The sequence below is a fragment of the Panthera uncia genome, chromosome D1 (assembly GCF_023721935.1).
Source record: "Panthera uncia isolate 11264 chromosome D1, Puncia_PCG_1.0, whole genome shotgun sequence".
Taxonomy (NCBI): Eukaryota; Metazoa; Chordata; class Mammalia; order Carnivora; family Felidae; genus Panthera; species Panthera uncia.
In genome coordinates, this window is record NC_064808.1 from 14,058,660 (window position 1) to 14,083,734 (window position 25,075).

Here is a 25,075-nt window from a genome sequence, read left to right on the forward strand (position 1 = left end):
TCAAAAATGCAAGAGAACACTGGCATCAGAATCGATTGATCAGAAGAAAGAAATCTATGAGTAAAAGGACTTCTGAATTTATCCAAAGGAGAACACAGAAAAAATAAATAAATAAAGGGTGTAGAAAGCCTGTATGAGCAGTGGGATATCATTAAAAGAAACAGTCTAGAATGACTGCAGTCCAAGAAGGAGACAAGAGGGCACAAATCTTATTTAAAGAAATAATGGCTGCATACTTCCCAAATCCGGGGAGATGTTTGGACATCCAACTTCATGAAACTAATAATAGATCACCCCAAACTTTCAATGCAAAATGATCTTCCCCAAGACCATTATAATGCAACTGTTTAAAAGCAAAGATAGAATTTTAAAAGCAGCAAGAGAAAAAAAATTCTCTCACACAAGAGACCTCCAAGACCATCACTGACCCTCTCAGCAGAAGCCTTCCAGGCCCGGGAAGAGTGGAATGGTATATTCTAAGTGCTAAGGGAAGGGTGTCCGGGTGGCTCAGCTGGTTAAGCGGTTAAGTGGTTAAGGGTTCAACTTTTGATTTCAGCTCAGGTCAGAATCATGTTTCCATGAGATCAAGCCCCAAGGGAGCTCTGTGCTGACAGTGTGGAGCGTGCTTGAGATTCTCTCTCTCCCTCTCTCTCTGCCCTTCCGCTGTGCACTCTCTCTTTTTCTCTCTCTCTCAAAATAAATAATAAACTTATGAAAAAAATCATTTAAAAAGTCCCTACACACACACACACACACACACACACACACGTAGACACACATAATAAGCTATCTAATTTGCAAAGCATTTTAATTTTATATTTTAAAATAATTTGATTTACAAAAAAGTTGCAATAATACAAAGAACTCTTGTATACCCTTAACCCAAATTCCCCCAAATATTAACATTTTGCCACATTTTCTTTACCATTCATTCTCTCACTAGATAGACAGGTAGGCAAACAAATTTTTCTGAAATGTTTCAAAGTTGATGACATAATGCCCACTTACCTTTAGATACCTTACTAAATAATTCCCCAATCCAAGGACATTCTCTGACATAAACACACTACAATTATCAGAATCAGGAAATAACTCTGATACAATTCTATCGTCCCCTCAACACAGCTTGTGCTCACTAATGACCTTCATCCAGTACAGAATCCAATCAAGGATCACAGGTTGCATCTAATTACCTATGTCTGTATCTGGAAAAATTCTGTAATCTCTTATTCATATTTTGAGAATGCAGGCTGTTAATTTTGCAGAATATTTTTCAGTTGGGGTTTGCCTGATATTTTGTCATGGTTAGACTCAGATTGTGTATTTGTGGCAAGAATACCACAGCAATGTTATCCTGTGCCTCTCCAGTCTCAATACTGATGATGTTTACTTGAGTAAATGTTTAAGGGAATGTCTTCCAGTTTTCTCGACTGTAGAGTCATGTTTGTCTTTTGCAATTAATAAGTATCTTATGGGGAGATACTCTGAGACTATGTAAAATCTTGTTTGCCATCAAGAAAATGTTTAATGACAGTGTTTAATTTGTCAAGAGTACTTTCACAAGAAAGGTTATTACAACCCTTTTAAAGTTTATTTATTTTGAGTGAGAAAGAGCACACGCAAGCAGGATAGGGGGAGAGAGAGAGAGAGAGAGAGAGAGAGAGAATCCCAAGCAGACTCTGCACTGTGCATAGAGCCCCAGGCAGGGCTGGGACTCACGAACTGTGAGAACATGATCTGAGCTTAAATCAAGAGTTGGACACTCAGCCAACTGAGCCACCCAGATGCCCCTACAATCTTTCTAAGAATCAATTTAACACTATACATCAAGGTCATTATCCCTTTTAACACAGTAAATTCATTATAGCAAGTGAGTCAAACAGAATTTCAGAAGTATAAAGATTTCCATTCAAGAATACTTAATACAGTGTTATTTATAGCAATAAAAAAGTTAGAAACAATCTAAACATCTAACAGAAAATGGGCAATCAAGTTATAGATATATCCATAAGAGGAACCATCTCACAGGTCATTTGAATACAGTGTTTGGAGATGAGACCATTACAATTACTCCAGAAATAACAAGTGCTGTGACCTTTCCTTCACCCCATTCTGCCCCTTCAGTTTGGACTCAGCATCATTCTAAACCCAAGGATCAATACCAAGAGTCAGCCTCTATTTCTCATCTAGCTTCGTTGTCCTGATCCACAGTTTCTTCATGGCCTTCTTCACTTGAGCATTTCTCAGGGAGTAGATGACAGGGTTGAGGAGCGGCGTGATGACGGTGTAGAACACGGCCACCATCTTGTCTCCAGACAAGGTGGTGGAAGGCCTCATATAGATGAAGATGCAGGGCCCAAAGAATAAGGTAACCACGGTGATATGGGACCCACAGGTGGAGAGGGCCTTACTCCGCCCCTCAGAGCTTCGAGTCCTCAGATGGAGTAAAATGACCACATAGGAGGCTAAGATGATCCCAAAGCTGATCACAGACAAGGTCCCCCCGTTGGCAACAATCAGCAGACCGACGAGGAAGGTGTCAGAGCAGGCAAGTTTGAGCAGGGGAAGCAGGTCACAGAAATAGTGGTCAATCACATTGGGGCCACAGAAGGGCAAGTGGAAGAGCAGGAGGATTTGGGCAAAGGAATGCACAAAGCCCCCCACCCATGCTACTCCCACCAGGACAACACACACTTGCCTGTTCATGATAGTCCTGTAGTTGAGGGGCCTACAGATGGCCACATAGCGGTCATAGGCCATCACAGTGAGCAGGAAGATCTCAGCACCACCGAAGAAGTGCATAAAGAAAAGCTGTGTCATGCAGCCCCACAGTGATATTGCTTTTCTTTCAGTCAGCAAATCTGAGATGAGTTTGGGGGCTGTAGTAGAGGAGTAGCAGATCTCCACAAAGGACAGGCAGCTGAGGAAGAAGTACATGGGAGAACCAAGACTTCTGCTGGTCATGACAGTGAGCACAATGAGGGAATTCCCCAGCACAACTGCTGTGTACAAAAGCAGAAATAGCACAAAACAAACTTTCTGCGCCTCCCGGCTGGGAGAAAGTCCTAGGAAAATGAATTCAGTCACATTGTGTATGCGGGCCATGAAGTTGCCACAGGAGGCAGTAATTTGTGTGGGGTGATCTGAAATGATACAAAAGACTCATTAAGTGCATGGATGAGGTATTAATCCCTTGCCAATCTGTGAGCTGGATATTGAAAGATGAGTAGACTTTAGTTAGTTATGTACAGAAGGAAAGAACAGTCCAAAAAAGAAGAGTGTACAAAGTCATGAAAATCCACCCACGTGTGGCTGGAGTAAAGGGCAGAATATAAAAAATAAAACTGGAGACAGAGTCTAGCACTAGTTCCTGAAGGACTGTTGTGCACTTGGGGGTTTATCCTGCAGACGATGGTAAATCTTCAGGAATGTTCATCGGCTGGAGAGTAAAATCCCTTTGTATATGGAGGTTGGACTAATGGGAGGAGACCAGAGGAGGGGGCACCTATTAGGAGATGAATGTCCCCTCAGATGATGGTGGCAGTAAGGACAGTGTTGCTGTCTCTATTTTAAAGGTCTCTCTATGGCCTTTGAATGATTTCAGTTGTCTTTTGCCTGCAGTTTTTCTTTGTACCACTTCCTCTTGTCCCCTTTCCATCCTTGGTTTGCAGAACATGATTCTCACCTCTCCACTTACCCTTCAGACTCTTCAGAAAATATACCTCTTGACACTCAGCATTCTTATTTCTGCTTCTCTCCTTTCCCTCCTTCTACACTTGGTCACTTGGTGACCTCATCCCTTTCCAAAGGTCCAGCTCAACCCATACACAATTCCTCTCTTCACTGATACCTCCTATCATATGCCCCCCCAGGGGCAAGAGAAGTATAAACACCCTCTGCCCACAGCGTCTACTCATGCTCTGACACAACCTTCTCTAATTCCAGCCTTCCAACACCCCAGGACTTCAGCAAGATTGTGCACTGACTGATTTGTACACTGTCCTCACCCATGCTGGACTTTGTTCAAAGTGGCTGAGATCTGTGTGTATCAATACGGCCCCTCATACAGTGAGGTTCTGGGGTTCTGAGATTAGGAGTCACATGACATCCACTCATGCCACAAAGCTTCCTTCTTCTAGCAAGTGGGGTAGGCTCAGCTGGTGAAGGACCACCATGAGCCAGAAGGAAATCACTGATAGAGTTTATGCCTTCAGAGACAGAGAAGAGGCCAGCACCAAACTCTCAGCCTAGCTGGGGTATTTTACCAAGAAGCCATTTATGAAAGGAAGCACTGCTATCAGTCCAGACTCGTAAGTTTACATCAGGTTTCTTCAGGTGGTATCTATGTGATGTCTAAAGGGTTATTAAAAATAAGTGGGCAGATGGGTGGATGGATGGATGGATAAACAGATGATAGATAGATAGATAGATAGATAGATAGATAAGAGTTAGATGAGAGATAGATAGATAGATGAGAGATAGAGTTCTTTAACCCCTCAGAGACCCAATGTCTAAACTGTAGCATGAAGATACTACCTGACTTAGAGATAGAGCCCACCCCCAGCCCATCCCAAGAGAACTTAAGTTCCCATCCTCTGTGTTGCCTTGAATTCTTCTGAGATAGGAAATGCATCTTCCAAATTCACAATCAGTGGTCCTCTTCTCACAGGACATTTTCAAATTACGGCACTTTCCACACTAAAATGTAATTGTTTTATGTGACCATCTGCCCCCAGTAAATTGTGAACTTCCTGGAGGCACAGATTGTATCTTACTCACCACTCCATCTCCAGTGCCAACTGAAGCACCTGCCATGAGATAGCATTCAGTGAATATACAGGGGAGTGGAGGGGGAGGCATCTGGCTGGCTTAGTCAGTAGAGCGTGTGACTCTTGATCTTGGGGTCACGAGTTTTAGTCCCACACTGGGGGTAGGGAGTTCTTTTTAAAAACTGGAATTAGGAGTATTGATGCATAGGGGCACTTGTACCTCAATGTTTATAGCAGCACTCTCAACAATAGCCAAATTATGGAAAGAGCCTAAATGTCCATCAACTGATGAATGGATAAAGAAATTACGTGGCAATGAGAAAGAATGAAATATGGCCCTTTGTAGCAACATGGATGGAACTGGAGAGTGTGATGCTAAGTGAAATAAGCCATACAGAGAAAGACAGATACCATATGGTTTCACTCTTATGTGGATCCTGAGAAACTTAACAGGAACCCATGGGGGAGGGGAAGGAGAAAAAAAAAAAGAGGTTAGAGTAGAAGAGAGCCAAAGCATAAGAGACTCTTAAAAACTGAGAACAAACTGAGGGTTGATGGGGGGTGGGAGGAAGGGGAGGGTGGATGATGGGTATTGAGGAGGGCACCTTTTGGGATGAGTACTGGGTGTTGTATGGAAACCAATTTGACAATAAACTTCATATATTGAAAAAAAAAAGAAAAAGAAAGATAGAAATGAAATATCCCTTAAAAAAATAAAATAAAAAAATAAAATAAAAACTGGAATTAACAGTGGGTAGAGATATTCCATAGCCTCTCTCCTTTTTAGCACAGTATTTGGTACTCTGTAGGTATTCAGAAAATATCTAAAGAATAAAGATCTCTGAATCCTCTCCATCTCTGAATCCCAATACCTAGCACTGTGATTGCCTCAGGAAAAGACCAGACCTATATGAAAGCACTTCGTAAAATGCCATGCACCTCATGGTAACATTCCCTTTGCTTCCAAAGTGGAATTATAATCATGACATGCAAAGAAGCACATGCTCACAAAACAAAACTCACCCCAACGCTTCTGTGGCTCTGCTATTCTCACCAAAGGTTCCTCCTTTTGTACTGAACACAGAGATTTAAATAATGTCCGGAGAAGAGTCAGTTCCTGCAGGTTCCTCAGTTAGCCATTCAGAAAGAATTAAGACCCAGCTACCAACCAGAGCTCATATCTTACAGGAGACTCCAGACAGAGTATCTGCTCACCCTTTGGTCTCAGACTTGGAAATGCTGAGACTAAGCCACAGAGTCTCAATTGCACCCAATTTAAAACAAGAGTAAAGTAAACTTGCCTCCCAGGTATTCTTGAATTCTGGCATCTCAGCCTTGAGTTCACCCTGTGTGAGAGATACCAGAGGGGAAGTCATCATGATCAAGTGAGAGAAGGCTGCTCCCAAAGAGCTATACCTTTCCCCTTCCCAATCAGGCAGACAACCCCATGGGAAGTAGGACTTGGATAATAAAACCTCAAACTTCCTTGTTGGTAGCATAACTTTGGAATCAATAGGAAATGTAAAAAAAATAAATTTACCTAATATTCACTGGGTACTTACTCTGTATGGGGCTCTAATAGGAAACAATTACATGAAGCTCCAAATATTGAAGTAAAACATGTATTTATTCTCTCACAGGTCATCGTGAAGTTGACTTTCTGTGAAAGTCTATCAGAAAAAATATATTCCATATTGAAATATTCAGTTTAAAAAATCTAAGGGAGATAATTTTTTAATGTGATCTATGAATATTTGTTATAAGAAACACATTTGTTAAAAATGTTTGTGGTATAAAACTGTTTGTTCACCTAAATTGCATTTGTTGTAAGGGGTTGATTTCATTTCATAACCTGATAAAGATTCGCCCATTGTCTATGGGTTAATCCCTCACCTCTCCAGTTCTAATCAAACCCGACCATTATAAATGATGTACAGATTTATATAGAATTAGGAATATATATATAATCCTTCTTCCAAAAAGGTATTTTACAAGAAAAATAAATACATGGCTCTATTGGTTTATGCTTTTATAAAAATGGGAATGTCAAAGAATGTTTATAGCAGCTTTTATTCGTAATGACCAAAAGCAGAAATCAAATCAAATGTCTACCAACAGGGGAATACATTTTGTTCTGTTGCAGTATATGTATACAGTGGAATACTATTCACCAAACAAAAAGAACAAACTACTGTAACCCACAACACAATGAATATTTAAAAACATTATGTTGAGTGAAAAGAAACCAGACACAGTAGAGTACGTGCTTTATGATTCTGCTTTCTGAGTTTAAGAAGGGGCTAAACTTCCATGATGATAGAAATTAGATCAGCAGTTGCTTATGGGAAGTGGAGATTGCTCGGAAGGGGTCATGAAAGAAGCTTCTGGGGTAATGGAAATACTCTACCTCTTGGTTAGGACTTAGGTTACACAGTTATATAAATTTATCAAAATTCATTGGGTTGTACACTTAAGGTCTGAGCATTCCACGGAATATAAGTTATATCTCAATTAAAAAGAAAAAAACTAGCTGGGATGGGTAACTACAATGGAAGAAACATCTGATCCCAGTGTCAGTATACTTGAGTTTGTGCTCAAGTTTTGTGCCTGATTTATTCAGAAGCAGAGATTGCTGGTGCCCCACAACATTTGTTTTCTCTTTCTTCTTTCTATAGTTTTACAAACTCTGAATTTTTATCTGGGCACATACCCAGGTGGAATAAAAAATTACATTACTCAGCCTCCCTTGCAACTTTATTTTTTTTAATGTTTATTTATTTTTGAGAGAGAGAGACAGATGGAGTATGAGCTGGGGAGGGGCAGAGAGAAGAGGGAGACACAGAATCTGAAGCAGGCTCCAGGATCCGAGCTGTCAGCACAGAGCCGGATGCAGGGCTCGAATCTATGAACCGTGAAAACCATGACCTCAGCCGAAGTCAGCTGCTTAACCAACTGAGCCACCCAGGCACCCCTGCAACTTTAACAAAGGGGACATGATGCACTTATGTTGTCCCTTTCTCTTTCCTGATGCCAGGAATGCTGTCATTATGGCTGCATCTACCGCGTCGTCTTGGGTCGCGAGATGACTCAAGGATGGAGAAACAAGAGAGACCATTTCCATCCTGAATTGTCTACCTCTTGACTTCTATCTTGTTTCAGATTCTGTTCCTAGCAGATAAATCCTAATCCAAATGATGTTTCAAACTCCAAAAATGTACACTGGGAATGATTGAGATTTCATTGACCTCACAGGATTACTATGAGACTCTGATGAAATAATTGATATGTAAGGGCTGTGAATTATACACAAGATGTCATGCAGATATAAAATATATTCATTTCTCTACTAATAATCCTAAATATGGCTCTAGGGTATTTTCATGCATTTGAAAAGTTGTTATATTTTCATTGCAAGGTAATAGATTAACATCCCTTCTATACTGCAACTAAAAGTAATTCACAAGACAGAGCTTCTCTGGCTCCAAATCATCTCACATCTAGCTCAAGCCTTTCCAAAACGATAAAGATAGATAATGTTGACACAACTTTGACATCTTTTATCCACTCAGTAGTTATTGAGTGCCTATCCTCTGTCATTCATCACACTAGGTACTAAAGCAGAGTAATTCTAAAATCTTTCAGCATCTAGAAGTTTGCCACTAACTGAATTACCAACAGCTAATTCAGATAATTAACCAATTCAAAGATTTAGGTACTAGGCAAATGACCAATTCACTGAACTACTAATTTATCAAACACATGCTTCACCTCTGATCTACTCTACTGCATTTACTATCAATGAAGCCTTGGAAAATCTGGGGGCGCCTGGGTGGCTCAGTCAGTTAAGCTCCTGACTCCTGATTTCAGTTCAGGTCATGATTTTATGGTCCCAAGTCAGGCTCCGTACTGTCAGTAGTGCCTGCCTAGGATTCTGTCTCCCTCTCTCTCTCTGTCCCTCCCCAGCTCATGCCTCTTTCTCTCTCTCTCTCCCAAAATAAATAAATAAACTTAAAAAAAAAGCAGCAGCCTTGGAAAATCTGAATTGTAAAACACACAGAAAATCAACATTCAATGAATCTAGATCAACAAATCCGTAGAACAGAAGTTGAGAAATCGAGTTATGCCAAACTGGCAAAAATTTGCAGACACTATTTCCAAATAGTTCAAATCAAGAGTAAAACCTCCAAGGCAGCAGGGAAGGACGTGTCCATGCCCATTCTCAAGAAAATAAAGAATGTGCCGTAAGCATGACTTTTGTGCTCTTCTTTGATATGTGTATTTGCCATTCAACTCTAGTGAGTTTCTGCTGAAACCGAATAAACACAAACCCTCAGTAGGTGTGCAACAGTGAGGATTCATTCCCACATCAGTGCAGTGTGTCTGCAGGCTGGCTGGGCAGCTCTGTGTCAGGCTGCAATTCCGGGGGGGGGGGGGGGGCAGGTGAAGTTCTGCTCCACGTGTGTCATTCTACAGCCCAGGTGATGGGGACATCATCTCATGATGGCGAAAGGGACACAAGAGGCAAGAGACACATGAGGCCCCTTAAGTTTTAGGCTCTAACCAGCAAGCTGTCATGTCCATTCATATTCCATCAGCCAGAGCAAGTCATACGGTTGAGGCCAAAGTCAAGGGATAGAAAAGTATATTCCACATGTAGTGGAAAGAACTTCAAGATTACATGGAAAAGGGCATAGACACAAGAAGGAGTAAAACACTAGGGTGAATAACTCAACCTGAAACAGGAAGGCTTGACTAACCCATGTGAAAACATCCCCTCATCTGCTCCCTGTACCTGTGTCCCTTTCTCAAGAAGGTAAACCGAAAATGAAGACATGTAGCAAAGGCAGTTGACCAGACTGAAAACTCAGTTAGTTAGAAGAGAGAAACAAACATACATAAAATTCTTGATATTTATTATTTCCAAAAAAGCTGAAATTCAACACACACAAAAATTTCCCCCAAATATATTGCTCATTACAGGCTGCAGCAAAACATAAGTGCCATGAATTTTATAAAGGCTTAATCGATATACATGTCCGATTAATCAGAAGTTCAGTGTTAGCAAATTTCTGCTTGGGGACTTAGCAAATTCCCAATTAGTGAAGTAGCGAATTTTTAGCAAATTGCTGCTTGGTGACTTTATTTGCAGTGAATTGGCCCAGAGCTCTGGATGCAGAGCTATATATGCAAACGAGACTCATCCTTGCCATCAAGACCTGCGGTCTTGCCATCAAGACCTGCGGTGGTTTGGTTTTTCTTTCTTTTTCTTTCTTTCTGTTTACAACCACATAATGTCTTTTGTGGAAAATAATTATGACAAAATAATTAATGCAAATGGTAATAATTAATGCAAAATGGCATTGTTTGAGTTTTTGCAAATACCCTTAATATTTGGCTTAAGAGATACAGCTGAATTCTCACATTGGCTTGTGTATTCAATCTGCTGGGTATGTTGTCTTTGTTGAAACATATGGAGAAAATTCAGCCTTGCAGAGATATGTAATGGGAAGAAAAAGGATAATGCAAGATGTTAGATTTAAAAATGTTTTTAGTACCTCACTATGTATCCCAAACACTCAAATCTCCATATGCTATCAAATGTTTCTTCCATGCATAAAAACATGATTTATTTACTAGGAATACTCATCTCAGGATATACAGACCTTAAATGATAGAATTTATTTTGACCTATAGTAGGATCGTTTGGCTTCTATTCACAACCCTCAGGCACTCAGCCCAGGGCTTCATTCCTTCATTCCCTAGGGGGAAATTAAAGCAGATGCATTCACAGGAAAACTGTTACATTATGGAAAAGGTTTCTTGCGCTTGACCCACGCGTGCATGCCAAGGACCCTGGATCAAGAGTTTCGGTCACGTGCCTGAGGCTGAGCCACCAAATGATTGAGCTGGATTTTGATCAGTCACTCTGGCACCAATTCAAATCCATCCACTATGTCCAGGGGCACCACCCTCCCAGATATCACATCTACCAGCACTCCCCATGGCAGACATCTCTTCCTAATGACAACCCTGACCTTGTTCAAGCACCGATATGCCCTGCCCAGGAGAAACACAGTGTCTAAACTAAACTGGTAACACAATCCCATTCCTCTTTACCACCGTTCACTCTCCCAGCCTCCCTCGCATCTAGGCATGGACATGCGGTAAGAAATAAGACAATTTTCCGTTCTGGCCAATAAAAAAATATGTAAGAATTGTTCTGAGGGGTCTCTGGAAATATTTCCCAAATAAAATGAGAGCCCCTCCTTCCCCTCACATTAGCATATAATACCTAGATGTGCTGTAGCCCTCCTGCTGCCATGGGGCAGGGGGGCAGCCAAGAGAATTCAAGACACACAAACCAGGTGCTCTGGCATCACAGAATTAACAAAACAACCCTAGAATTGCTGGCCCCCAAACTTTTTGTCGAGTAAGCAATACATGTTATATGATTGAAGTCAGGGGTTGCCAAACTTTTCCTGAAAAGGGTGACATATTTTAGGCCTTGCCGACCATACAGTCTCCATGACAACCACTCAACCATGCTACTATATCACAAAGGCTACCATAGAGAAAAAGTAAAGTAATTGGCATGACCATAGTCCAGTAACCTATTTATGAACACTAAAATCTTATACTCCTATAACATTCACGTATCAACAAATATTTTTCGACTTTGATTTTTTTTTAAGTATAAAAACCACGTTGGTTTTTAGGCCATACAAAAACAGGCAATGAGCTGTATCTGGCTTAAGCAACACCCCAGTGCCCAGACAGCAACTGTCTAGGAAGAAAAGGGTCTTCTAAAATTGTCCAAATTAATGGTTAACAATAGCTTCACTGTATTTCACATCCAAGAGACATTTCCATTCTAACAATACCTTATTCCTGTGAAATAAGGCTCATAATGAGGAATTTCAGGCATTAGAATCAGGTAAATAAAGCAGGGGTACCAAATGAAGTATAAAAGCCTCCGTAGGACTTCCACAAGATCTCACAACACTATCAGAGAAGGACAAAGCAAAACATAAACTTCTGTCCCCAAGTGCCACAGACTTTCCACACCCCACAGCATGCTAACACCAAGAGGCAAAGTGAATGAACCCAAGGTTGCACAGGTAGAAAACAACAGGGTGGGAATTCACAGTCTAGGTAATCCCTCCCTGAAGGCTGTGGTGCTTCCAACTATGGGCAACAGAAAAAGAGAAGAGATGCAGCTCTTCTCTAAAACATTCTCCAAACTACAGACAGCAATGAATTGGTGCAGCTGTGATTAGTGCAATGGAATATAAGGGGCTCATCTAAATACAAAATATAAATATATAAATCTATATATGTATATATAGAAAAACAGGTTAACTTTTCCTCAATTCCTCAGAGTTGACTGAAACCAGAATGCATATTTGGTCACCCCCTAGACATGACAATTTTTTCGTGTTTTCATTTTTAGTCCCTCCCTGAATTCATTCTCTTCCCCCACAGCTTCCTCATGGCATTTTTCACCTCTGCATTCCTGAGTGTGTAGATGATGGGGTTCAGCATGGGGGTGACAACTGTGTAGAACACGGCCACCAGTTTGTCCTCAGTGAAGGTGGAGGAGGGTCGCATGTAGAGGAAGATAGCAGGTCCAAAGAACAAGAGGACCACTGTGATGTGAGAGGCACAGGTGGAGAGGGCTTTGCGCCTCCCCTCTGCAGAATGGTTCCTCAGGTTGTACAGGATGACAATATAGGAGGACACCAGGAGGAGGAAGGAGAAGATAGAAAATAATCCACTGTTGGCCAACACAATAACCCCCTCCACAGAAGTGTCAGTGCAGGAAAGTTTGAATAAGGGATGGAGGTCACAGAAGTAGTGGTCAATCACATTGGGACCACAGAAAGACAACTGGAGAGTGATAATAATCTGGACCATGGAATGAAAAAAGCCCCCGAGCCAGGATCCAGCCACCAGAAGGCGACACACAGACCGGCTCATGATAGTTGTGTAGTGAAGGGGTTTGCAAATGGCCACATAGCGGTCATAGGCCATTACCGTCAGCAGGAAGATCTCAGTAACTCCAAAGAAGTGGAAGAAGAATATCTGAGCCACACACCCCTCCAGGGAGATGGTTTTAATCTTGGCAAGTAAGTCTGTGATGAATTTAGGGACAACAGTGGAGGAGTAAGTGATCTCCACCAGGGACAAGTAGCTAAGGAAGAAGTACATGGGGGAACGCAGACTCTTACTGACATTGACTGTCAGAACAATGAGACCATTGCCCACCACTGTCGCCAGGTACACCAGAAGAAACACCACAAAGCACCCTCTCTGCACTTCTGGATCCTGGAAAAGACCGACGATAATTAACTCGGTCACGTTATTTGTACTCGCCATGGAATCTAATCAGGTGTTCTGGGCACAGGTAATGAGAGACCTGCAATAAAACAAACACACATGGTAACCAATTCTCCTCATTTATAGCACGTTAGACAGTGTAAACCACTTTACAATACACTAATCACCAACCCATTCATTTAGCCCACATGTACTCACTCAGCATTAAATATTAGCAACCTACAACAATTGCATACTAGAAAATTAAGGCTCAGAGAGAAGGTTATTTAACCAGAATCACACAGAAAGTGGTGAATTCTGGCTTTCAGACTTCAGCCAGGGCTCTTTCGAGTTCACCACCAGTTGATGTGAATTTGAGGGGCCATTCAGGTTCATAGCATGCACTTTTACTATCTTCCCTGAAGCTCTCTACTATCGAGGGATCCCCGTGACACCCTTGTGCTCCCAAATTCCTTGTTTCCTTCATCTCTGCCCTGGGAAACATCTTCCCACTGATAATTCTTCTCTTCCCAAAAGGTCAAGTACAGTTTTCTTCATTCAGTTATACCAGTCTTCAACCTATCATAACAAGAGTCATCCCCTGGAACAGGGGAACTTTTCCACACCTACATCTATCTATTCAGACTATGCAGAATTACGGAACACACTCGTGCTAACAATGTCATATGATGCAAAACAATATTCTTCAGATTTAAGGTGCCATATTCAGAATATTTTCACCACATATGAGCCATGAGAAATAAGGAATAAATAGTATGAACATCTTGCTTCTCTGCTCTAAAATTTATCCTCCTTGCATGTCCCCTTATCCCTGAAATTTTCAAGAAATACCCTTTTGAAAAAGTAAAAGTGGGGGCGCCTGGGTGGCTCAGTCGGTTAAGCGTCCGACTTCAGCTCAGGTCACAATCTCGTGGTCAGTGAGTTTGAGCCCCGCGTCGGGCTCTGGGTTGATGGCTCAGAGCCTGGAGCCTGCTTCAGATTCTGTGTCTCCCTCTCTCTCTGGCCCTCCCCCGTTCATGCTCTGTCTCTCTCTGTCTCAAAAATAAATAAACGTTAAAAAAAATTTTTTTTTTAAATTAAAAAAAAAAAAGAAAAAGTAAAAGTGTACCTAAACAGCAAGGACCTAAATCAACAGAAAGAAACAACAGTCAGTGATGTAGACAGATGGGAACAGAGCCATGTGTGTCGAAAATCATCAGGTAAGGACATGGTGATGTGTGAAATATCCTAAGAGAACAGATACAGGACTTCTCATTTTTTAAAAAAGTGTATGAGGAGATGAATATGTTAATCAGCTTAACTGCAGTGATCATTTCATTATGTATATCAGAACATCAAGTTGTAAATATTAAATAGATATCATTTTCATCAAAGAAAGAAAATGTTTAAGATTAAATAAAGTCATCGAACCTGAAAACATTGAGAAACTAGTATTCAAGAGCAAGAAAATAGTAGAAAAATAGACCGTGGCATTTCAGAGATGCAGAGTATCCTTGATCCTTGACATCGGGCTCTGATTGAGTCCCTTATTCCTCAAATAAATTCCCCTCTTTGCTTAAACTAGTTTGATGGGTTTTTGTTTCTCGGAAGCAAAACCTCCTAAGATAGGAACCTAGGAAAATAAATAAATAAATAAATAAATACATACATACATACATACATACATACATACATATATACATACATAAATAAATAAACAAACAAACAAACAAATCTGAAAAGCATAGTTGGGACACCTGGGTGGCTCAGTTGGTTAACCGTCCAACTCTTGATTTTGGCTCAAGTAATGATCGCGTGATTTGTGAGTTCAAGCCCCATGGAGGCACAGAGCCTGTCTTGGATTCTCTCTCCCTCTCTCCCTGCCCCTCCCCTCCACTTGCACACATTCTCTCTCTCTCTCTCTCTCTCTCTCTCTCTCTCAAAATAAATAAATAAACATTTAAAAAGAAAAAGGAAAAAACTGAAAACCATAGCAATATTAAGAAAGTTCAAAATATAGTTATGAGTTAGAAAGAACAAGTGAAAAATATTCCCTTTACAAAGAAGTTATGCAGAGGGGCGCCTGGGTGGCGCAGTCGGTTAAGCGTCCGACTTCAGCCAGGTCACGATCTCGCGGTCCGTGAGTTCGAGCCCCGCGTCAGGCTCTGGGCTGATGGCTCGGAGCCTGGAGCCTGTTTCCGATTCTGTGTCTCCCTCTCTCTCTGCCCCTCCCCCGTTCATGCTCTGTCTCTCTCTGTCCCAAAAATAAATAAAAAATGTTGAAAAAAAAATTAAAAAAAAAAAGAAGTTATGCAGAGAAAACCATAAAAATACTAAAGTAACATCAAAAAATTCATGTATAAAAGACAAAATATATCCACCCAAAGTGATTTTTATAAACTCAGGTTTAAATAATAAAATTCAACATAAAGATTTCAACTCTCCCTAAATTTATCTACAAATTTAAGCAATCTTAATCATTTCCAATGGAATTTTTCTTTGTAATTTATATAATTACACTAAAGTCCATCTATAGGAGGAAAACAGCCAGGAAAAAGTGATCAGCCATCCACCAAAGCAAAATAGATAGATAGATAGATAGATAGATAAAATAAAACCTGCCCATCCAAGAGCTAAAGTTTCCAGGAATATAGGTACAGCAGAGAAATTACATTGATACCCATGCTAAGCATAAGCAGTATTGCTAAATTCATCAGCGCAGGGCCCTTGACAACAGGTGCAGTGCTAGGAAAACCAAGCACCTAGAAGCATTAGGAATATCTAAAACCATCTCAGCACCCTGGAAAATCAAGTGAATGGATGGTTAGAAGACAAGAATGTGAGACTCCCCAAGAGTGTGAGACAAGAGTGTGAGACTCACCTTTTACCACAGCCTCACTCACGAGCCCAAGAAAAGGATTTGGACAGAGATTAGGGTTGCAGTTGATAAGACTAACTATGGAGACACAGGAGACCCACAGGCAAGTGTGACCTGGAAGATACTCTGATCACACCCTCACCCTCCATGCTGCTCAGGCTGTAGCTGAGATCACATTTGACCCATGCCTTCCCTCATGCCCATTCCAGTCATCATCACAGCCCATTCATTTCTCATTAAACCATCCCCCTGTGTGCCCTTTCTCTCCATTCTTCCCGCCACCCCTTCTCACACACTGTCAGCAGATGCCCAAATTACCAACACCTCTTCGTCTTCAGATGCTCCTGCCTATCCATCCTGCACACTCCAGCCAGAAAATTGTGTCCTAGATCCTTCTTTCCTCGGATCCTCCCCAGGCATGGCAATAGCTGGGGGGAAACCTGGACTCCTCTGACTTAAAGACCTTCACAGACTGAGCCACCTCAGCAATCACCCTCTTACCCACTAAACTTTGACTCATCTCTGTTCACATCCTCTCCCCGTCCCACAGCCCACCCTGCTATTCCCACCACGGAGCCCCCCTTCACCCTCTCCTCGTTCTTCCAACACTATCCACCTTCCAACCCAGTTCCGCTGTGTTCAGCAATACTCCAAGCCATCTGTACCTTCTCTTCCCTGAGCATTGGAAAATACTTTGGTGATTACCCTTCAGTGTAAATCTGGTCATGATAGTTCTCTACATAAAAATCTATCAGTATCTCCCTATTGCCCACAGCCTAAATTATAATATTCTTAGCATGGAGTCCAGGTCCTGTTTGAACTGGCCATTGTCTGCTTTGCACCCTTATTGTCATTCCCAAATGACTATTACACAGCTATTTCCAAACCAAAGAGGTCCTTTCTTCCTTCTCTGTGTTTAGTATTCCTTCTTTCTAATTGCAAGACGAATCTCACTACAATAAGAATAATGTATCCATTCCTCTGTGCTCTTACAGTAACATCATATTTCTTTTTTAGCAATTAATAGATTCTTTATATTGGTAGCTCTGTAACTATATCCCAAAACTGTAAAGGACATTTAACTGTCAAATTTTACATTTTAGATAATTTCACCACAATAAAAATAAATACGTAAATGGAATTCATTATCCCCCTTCCCCAAAAAATCTTCAAACTACCTCATTTATAAATGAACACCTGTGGCTTAAAGAGCCTGACTTACCCAACATCCTATGGTTGCTTAAAGACTTTGCACCTTATTTCCAGCCATATCACCCACCTTGAAGTCACAAAATCTGGTGTGGCTTCATTCTACCTTGGAATGAGGAATTGGGTCAGATGGATCTCAAGTGTACTCAAGTGCCTCTAGCTCAGCATGAAGGTAGTCACTCTGTTGGAATAGATAGTTTTCAAGGTGACGATCTGGTTGGAGATGCTAGGATAGTGTGCAGCATTATTTTCCTCTCTAGGAATCCTGGTCCCTGGAAAAGTAAGGTGCTTTGGCTAATATTCTCCACCTAGCTGATTTCTCACTGAAGGGTCCAGTGAGCAAAGTTCAGGTCACACTCAACTAAGCCCTTGAGAGTGGTGCTGAAAATATTTAGACCTTTTGCTCAAACCTCCTCTATTTACAAATGAGGCGACAGAGGCTGACAGAGGTTAATTGCTTCCCAAAGCCACACACTAGATACTTGCCAGGTTAATAACTTGGAAATCACTAAGCTACCTTCTGATGGCTCTGGATGGTTGTTGCTACTGCCATTCGAGAATCAGGTCTTGTCCCCAGTAACAAAACACCATGTTCCTGGGGGCTTTCAGAAAACAAATGATGGCATCTATGATGAATCACAGAAGAGGAAAGTTCAGAGGATCTGGATCTGCGTTGATATTTGGATAATATCTAAGAAACAAATAAAAGCCACAGGAATCAGCAAACTCAGAGAATTTAAGATGCTGTGTTTTATGTAGAAAACATACCCACCCACTGAGTCGAAGGGTTCTGATTAAATGCTTAGATCCTTGAACTATTTAAAATAAACTAAGCCACACACTATAATCAAGGGAACAACTTCCCCATGGAATTTCTTTTCTCTCGGGTGAAACTGTCAATTAAACTTGACTTCAGAAAGGTTCAAAATCTGCTCCCATTAGTGACATTTCTATAAAGTTTTGACACCCAACAATGAGACAGTAAGAGAAGAAAGTTGAAGGAAGGACATAAAGGGAACTTTTTTCCAGACTGAACGACTAAGCATGGAAAGGAGAATGAAGAGAGAGGAAAGTGAGGACTGGACAGGCGTCAGGACACTTGGGCACTAGCTCTGGTCATAACTGATTAACTACTAATCTGAGTATGCCACTCACCTCTCCACTTCTTGCTCCCCCCTGGTTCTCCTTCTATATAAGATGACAGAGTTAAGCTGGATCACCCCCATCGTACCTTCCAATTCTAACATTCATGGATTCATGTATAAGTCACTTAGGGTCCCCAGTGCCTCACCCTCTCCTTCAATAATGATGGTGGTGATAATAATGTAATCGACAGGGGGCAGGTCTGACTGTGAGCCAACACAGCAGGCCTCTCCCCCAGAGGACCAGCATAGGCCGCACCCATGCACCAAATCTACTGATCATGGAGTGCTCCAAAGTGTAAGCTTCACTTCTAGTGAAGATAGGACCAGGCTTTTTTTTTTTCCTTTGAAATCAGAATTAGAGTTTTTTGTTTGTCTGTTACCTTTTCTCATTTTTTTGGATCAGGCTTCTTTTTTCTTCTTTCTTTCTTCATTTTTCTTTGGAATCAGGCTTATTGTTTTTTGTCTGTTTGCTTGGGTTTTTGTTCCTTTTCCTTTTCTCTTTTTTGGATCAGGCTTTTTTTTTTTTGTTTACTTATTTTTGAGAGACAGAATACACAACCAGGGGAGGGGCACAGAGGGGAACAGAGGATCTGAAGCAGGCTCTGTGCTGACAGCAGAAAACCCCTCCATGGTCTGAACTCATGAACGATGAGATCATAATCTGAGCCAAAGTCAGATGCTTAGCTGACTGAACCACCCAGGCATCCCCAGCCCTTTTTTTTTTCAATCAGGCTTATTTTAACAAACAAATCAAAGCACACCTAGTTAAAGGTCCAAACACTCCCCACTGTAGGCAAGGGGGAACTCTGCAGGGGACTGACCTGTGGGAAAGAGCAGCCACAACACAACAGCAGAGTGCACACAGCATACACCAAAAACACTTCTTGAAGCTCAAGGCCCTGGACAGCGTATGACCCCTTCTTAATATAGCATTACTCTCGGGAGCAGGAAACAAGACTTCAACATGCAAGAGACAGAAACCTAGACAAAATGATGAGATGGAGGACTTCTCCCCAGAAGAAAGACAAGAAGAAATCACAGCCACAGTCACGGATTTAGTCAAAACAGATATAAGCAATATTATCTGAATAATAATTTAGAAAAACAGTCATAAGAATACTACATGGGCTTGAAAGAAGCACAGATGACACCAGAGAAACCTTTCAGAGATAAAATACCTAAAACTAGTCAGGCTGAAATAAAAAATGTTATAACTGGGATGTAAAACAGACTGGATGTGATCACAATGAGGATGGAAGAAGCAGAGGAACAAATATGTGATATACAAGATAAAATTATAGAAAATAATGAAGGTGAAAAGGAAAGGAAAAGAAAACTATTAGATCACAAATATAGACTTAGGAAACTCAGTCATTCCATAAAGCTCAATAATATCCATATCATAGGAATCCCAGAAGAAGAAGAGTAGGAAAAACAGGCAGAAAGAATATTTGAACAAATTATAACTGAGAACTTCCCTAATATGGGGAAGGAAAGATTCAATCAAGTCCAAGAGGCACAGAGAACTCCCTTCAAAATCAACAAAAACAGGTCAACATCAAGACATACCAGCAAAACTTGCAAAATACAAAAATAGGGAATTCTGAAAGCAGCTAGGGACAAAAGGTCCTTAATCTACAAGGGTAGACACGTAAGGTTAGCAGCAGACCTGTCCACAGAATCTTGACAGGCCAGAAAAGAGTGGCAGGATATATTTAACATGCTAAGTGGGGAAAATATGCAGCCAAGAATATTTTATCCAGCAAGCCTGTCATTCAGAACAGAAGGAGAGCTAAAGAGTTCCCTAGAAAAGCAAAAACTAAAGGAGTTTGTGAATACTAAATCAGCTCTGCAAGAAATATTAAAGGGGACTCTTTGAGAAAGAAAGAGAGACCAAAAGCAACAAAGACTAGAAAGGAACAGAGAAAATCTACAGGAACAGCAACATTGCAGATAATACAATGGCACTAAATTCATATCTATCAATAATCACTCTGAATGTAAATGGACTAAATGCCCCAATAAAAAGATATAGGGTATCAGAATGGATGAAAAAACAAGACCCACCCATATGCTGCCCATCACAGACTCCTTTTAGACCCAAAGACACCTGCAGATTGAAAGTGAGGGGATGGAGGACTATCTATCATGCTAATAGACACCAAAAAAATAAAAATAAATAAGCCAGAGTAGTTATACTTATATCATACAAACTAGACTTTAAACCAAAGACAGCAACAAGAGATGAAGAAGGGCACTATATCATAATAAAAGGGTCTATCTAACAAGATGATGTAACAATTGTAACTATTTATGCCCCAACTAGAAACAGCCAAATATACAAATCAATTAATAACGAAATAAATAAATTAATTGATAATGATACAATAATAGTAGGGGACATTAACATCCCACTGACATCAACGGACAGATCATCTAAACAGAAGATCAACAAGGAAACAATGGCTTTGAATGACACACTGGACCAGATAGACTTAACAGACATATTCAGAACATTTCATCCTAAAGCAGTAGAACACATATTTTTTTTCAAGTGTACATGGAACATTCTCCAGAACAGATCACATACCTGGTCACAAATCAAGCCTCAACAAATACAAAAATATTGAGACATACCATGCATATTTTCAGACCACAACATTATGAAACTTGAAGTCAACCACAAGAAAAAAATTGGAAAGACTACAAATACATGGAGATTAAAGAACATCCTACTAAAGAATGAATTGGTCAACAAGGAAGTAAAAGAAAAAATGAAAAATATATGGAAGCAAATGAAAATGAAAACATGACAGTACAAAACCTCTGGAATGAAGCAAAGGCAATCATAAGAGGGACGTATATAGCAATACAGGCCTGACTCAAGAAGTAAGGAAAGTCTCAAATACACAACCTAACCTTACACCTAAAGGAGCTGGAAAAAGAACAAATAAAGCCCCAAACCAGCAGAAGAAGGTAAATAATATAGATTAAAGCAGAAATAAGTGATATCGAAATTAAAAAAAACGGTAGAACAGATCAACAAAGTAGGCACTGATTCTTTGAAAGAATTAACAAAAATGATAAACCTCTAGATAGACTTACCAAAAAGAAAAGAGAAAGGACCCAAACAGATAAAATCACAAAGGAAAGAGGAGAGATCACAACCAACACCATAGAATTACAATTAGAAGAGGATAGTATGAGCATTTATATGCCAACAAATTAGGCAATCTGGAAAAAAATGGATAAATTCCTAGAATTATATACACTACCAAAACTGAAACAGGAATAAATAGAAAATTTGAATAGAACCATAACCAGCAAAGAAATTGAATCTGCGTTCAAAAATCTCCCAATGAACAAGTGTCCAGGGCTAAGTGGCTTCCCAGGGGAATTATACCAGACATTTAAATCAGAGTTAATACCTATTCTTCAGAAAGTGTTCAAAAAAAAAGAGAGAAATGGAAGGAAAATTTCCAAGTCCATTCTATGAGGCCAGAATTATCTTGATTCCAAAACCAGACCAAGATCACACTAAAAAGGAAAATTACAGACCAATATCCCCGGGGAATATGGATGCAAAAATTCTCAATAAGACATTAACATATAGAATCCAATAGTACATTAAGAGAATTATTCACCACGATCAAGTGGGATTTATTCCTGGGCTGCAAGCATGATTCAATATCCACAAATCAATCAACAAGATACATACACCACATTAATATAAGAAAGGATAAGAACCATATGATCCTCTCAATAGATTCAGAAAAAGCATTTGACAAAATATAGAATCCTTTTTTGGTAAAAACCCTCAAGAAAGTAGGGATAGAAGGAACATACCTCAACATCATAAAGGCCATACATGAAACACCCACAGCTAAGATCATCCTCAATGGGGAAAAATAGAGAGCTTTCCCCCTGAGATCAGAAACACAACAAGGAGTTCCACTCTCACCGCTATTGTTCAACATAGTACTGGAAGTCCTAGCCTCAGCAATCTGAGAACAAAAAGAAAGAAAAGGCTTCCAAATCTGCAAGGAAGAAGTCAAACTTTCACTCTCCACAAACACGATACTCTATGTAGAAAATCCAAAAGACTCCACCAAAACATTGCTAGAACTTATACATGAATTCAGCAATGCAATAGGGTATAAAATCAATATACAGAAATCTGTTGAATTTATATACACTAATAATGAAGCAGCAGAGAGAGATATCAAGGAATCAATCCCATTTACAATTGCACCAAAAACCATAAGATACCTGGGAATAAAACTAACCAAAGACATAAGAAAAATCTGGACTCTGAAAACTACTGAACACTTGTGAAAGAAACTGAAGAGGACACAAAGAAGTAGAAAAATATTCCATGCTCATGGGTTGGAAGAACAAACATTTAAAATGTCTATACTACCCAAAGTAATCTACACGTTCAATACACTCCCTATCAAAATAACACCAGCACTTTCACAGAACTGGAACAAACAATTCTAAAATGTGTATGGAACCAGAAAAGACCTTGAATAGCCAAAGTAATGTTGAAAAAGAAAAGCAAAGCAGGAGACATCATAATTCAGGACTTCAAGCTGTATTACAAAGCTGTAATCATCAAGACAGTATGGTACTGGCACAAAAACAGAGGCACAGATCAGTGGAACAGAATAGAGAACCCAGAAATGGACCCACAACTATATGGTCAATTCATCTTTGACAAAGCAGGAAAGAATATCCAATGGAAAAAACGACAGTCTTTTCAACAAATGCTGTTGGAAAAACAGGATAGCGACATGCAGAAGAATGAAACTGGACCACTTTCTTTTCTTACATCACACACAAAAACAAATTCAAAATGGATGAAAAACCTAAATGTGAGAGAGGAAACCATCAAACTCCTAGATGAGAACACAGGCAGCAACTCTTTGACCTTGGCCGTAGCAACTTCTTACTAGACATGTCCCCAGAGGCAAGGGAAACAAAAGCAAAAATGAACTATTAGGACTTCACTCAGATAAAAAGCTTCTGCACAGGGAAGGAAACAATCAATAAATCTAAAAGGCAACCTACAGGGGCCACCTGGGTGGCTCAGTTGGTTATCATCAAAAACCAACTGATGATGGTTTTTGATGATTTTTTTGATCATCAAAAAAATCAAGAGTGTCTGACTCTTGATTTAGGCTCAGTTCATGATCTCATGGTTCATGGGGTTGAGCTCTGTACCAACAGCACAGAGCCTTCTTAGGATTCTCTCTCTCTCTCTCTCTCTCTCTCTCTCTCTCTCTCTCTCTCCCCCCTCCCTCTCCCTCTCCCTCTCTCTGCCCCCCCATTCACATGCATTCTATCTCTCTCTCAAAATAAATAAATAAACATTAGAAACAATAAATAAATTAATTAATAAATAAATAAAAGGCAACCTATGGAATGGGAGAAGATATTTGCAAATGATATATCAGATAAGGGGTTAGTATCCAAACCTATAAAGAACTTATCAAACTCAATACCCAAAAAATAAATAATCCAGTTAAGAAATGGGCAGAAAACATGAACAGAAATTTCTCCAAAGAAGACATACAAATGGCTAAAAGACACGTGAAAAAACGCTCAACATCATTCATCATCAGGGTAGTATAAATCAAAACCATGATGAAATACCACCTTACACCTGTTAGAATAGCTAAAATTAACAACTCAAGAAACAACAGATGCTAGCAAGGATGCAGAGAAAGGGGAACCTCTTATACTATTGATGGGAATGCAAACTGGTGCAGCCACTCTGGAAAACAGTATGGAGGTTCCTCAAAAAGTTAAAAATACAACTACCCTATGACTCATCAATTGCACCACTAGATATTTATCCAAAGGATACAAAAGTACTGATTTGAAGGGGTACATGTACCCCAGTGTTTATAGCAGCATTAGCAACAATAGCCAAATTATGGAAAGAGCCCAAATGTCCATCAACTGACGAATAAATAAAGATTATGTGGGGGAGACACACACACACACACACACACACACACACACACACACACACACATATATATATATATATATATACAGAATATTACTCAGCCATCAAAAAGAATGAAATCTTGCCATTTGCAATGACATGGATGGAACTAGAGTGTATTATGTTAAGCAAAATAACTCACTCAGAGACAAATACCATATGACTTCACACATGTGTGGAATGTGAGAAACAAAACAGATGAACAAAGGGGAAGGGAAGGAAAAATAAAATAAGATAAAAACAGACAGCGAGGCGAACCATAAGATACTTTAGCTCAACAGAGAAAAGGAGCAAATTCATAGTCCTGCCCAACTACTGAGTATAACCTCCAGTCCCATCCCTCTGGGAAGCATGAGCATAGACATCTGGCAGCCAGGAGCACATCCTATGGCCTGCCCAGGCGGGGAGCCAAGCCAGAAGCCCTGTCCAGTTGTTGAGTGTAGTTTCTGGCCCTGCACAACCAGGGAACCTGAACAGTAACCCTGAGCAGCCTCAGAGCCCAGCCTACAGCATTGCCCAACCATAGAGCCCCAGCCTACAACCCCACCTAGCAGAAGAGTCCAGCAAAAAGGCCTACCTGACTGCTAAACACAGCCTGTGTCCTTGGCCAGGCAGGGATCCAGCCCAATCACAGATCATAGCCTGCAGCCCCAGCCAACCAGCAACCTCACATGACCATGGAGCACAGTCTCTAGCCCCACCCAGTTTCAGGAGGCAGCCTGAGGCCCAACCCAAACACAAGCAC

The 25,075-nt window shown here is 40.5% G+C and overlaps 2 protein-coding genes across 2 annotated transcripts; both read right to left on the reverse strand.

Moving 5' to 3' along the window:
• Positions 1–1,648: 1,648 nt before the first annotated feature.
• On the reverse strand, positions 1,649–3,263 carry LOC125916448 (olfactory receptor 4X2). Its single transcript, XM_049622653.1, has one exon. It carries the CDS (start codon positions 3,103–3,105, stop codon positions 2,176–2,178), a length of 930 nt encoding a protein of 309 aa, XP_049478610.1. The 5' UTR covers positions 3,106–3,263; the 3' UTR covers positions 1,649–2,175.
• Positions 3,264–12,069: 8,806 nt separating this feature from the next.
• LOC125933839 (olfactory receptor 4B1-like) lies at positions 12,070–13,254 on the reverse strand. Its single transcript, XM_049647037.1, has one exon. It carries the CDS (start codon positions 13,143–13,145, stop codon positions 12,216–12,218), a length of 930 nt encoding a protein of 309 aa, XP_049502994.1. The 5' UTR covers positions 13,146–13,254; the 3' UTR covers positions 12,070–12,215.
• Positions 13,255–25,075: the final 11,821 nt, after the last annotated feature.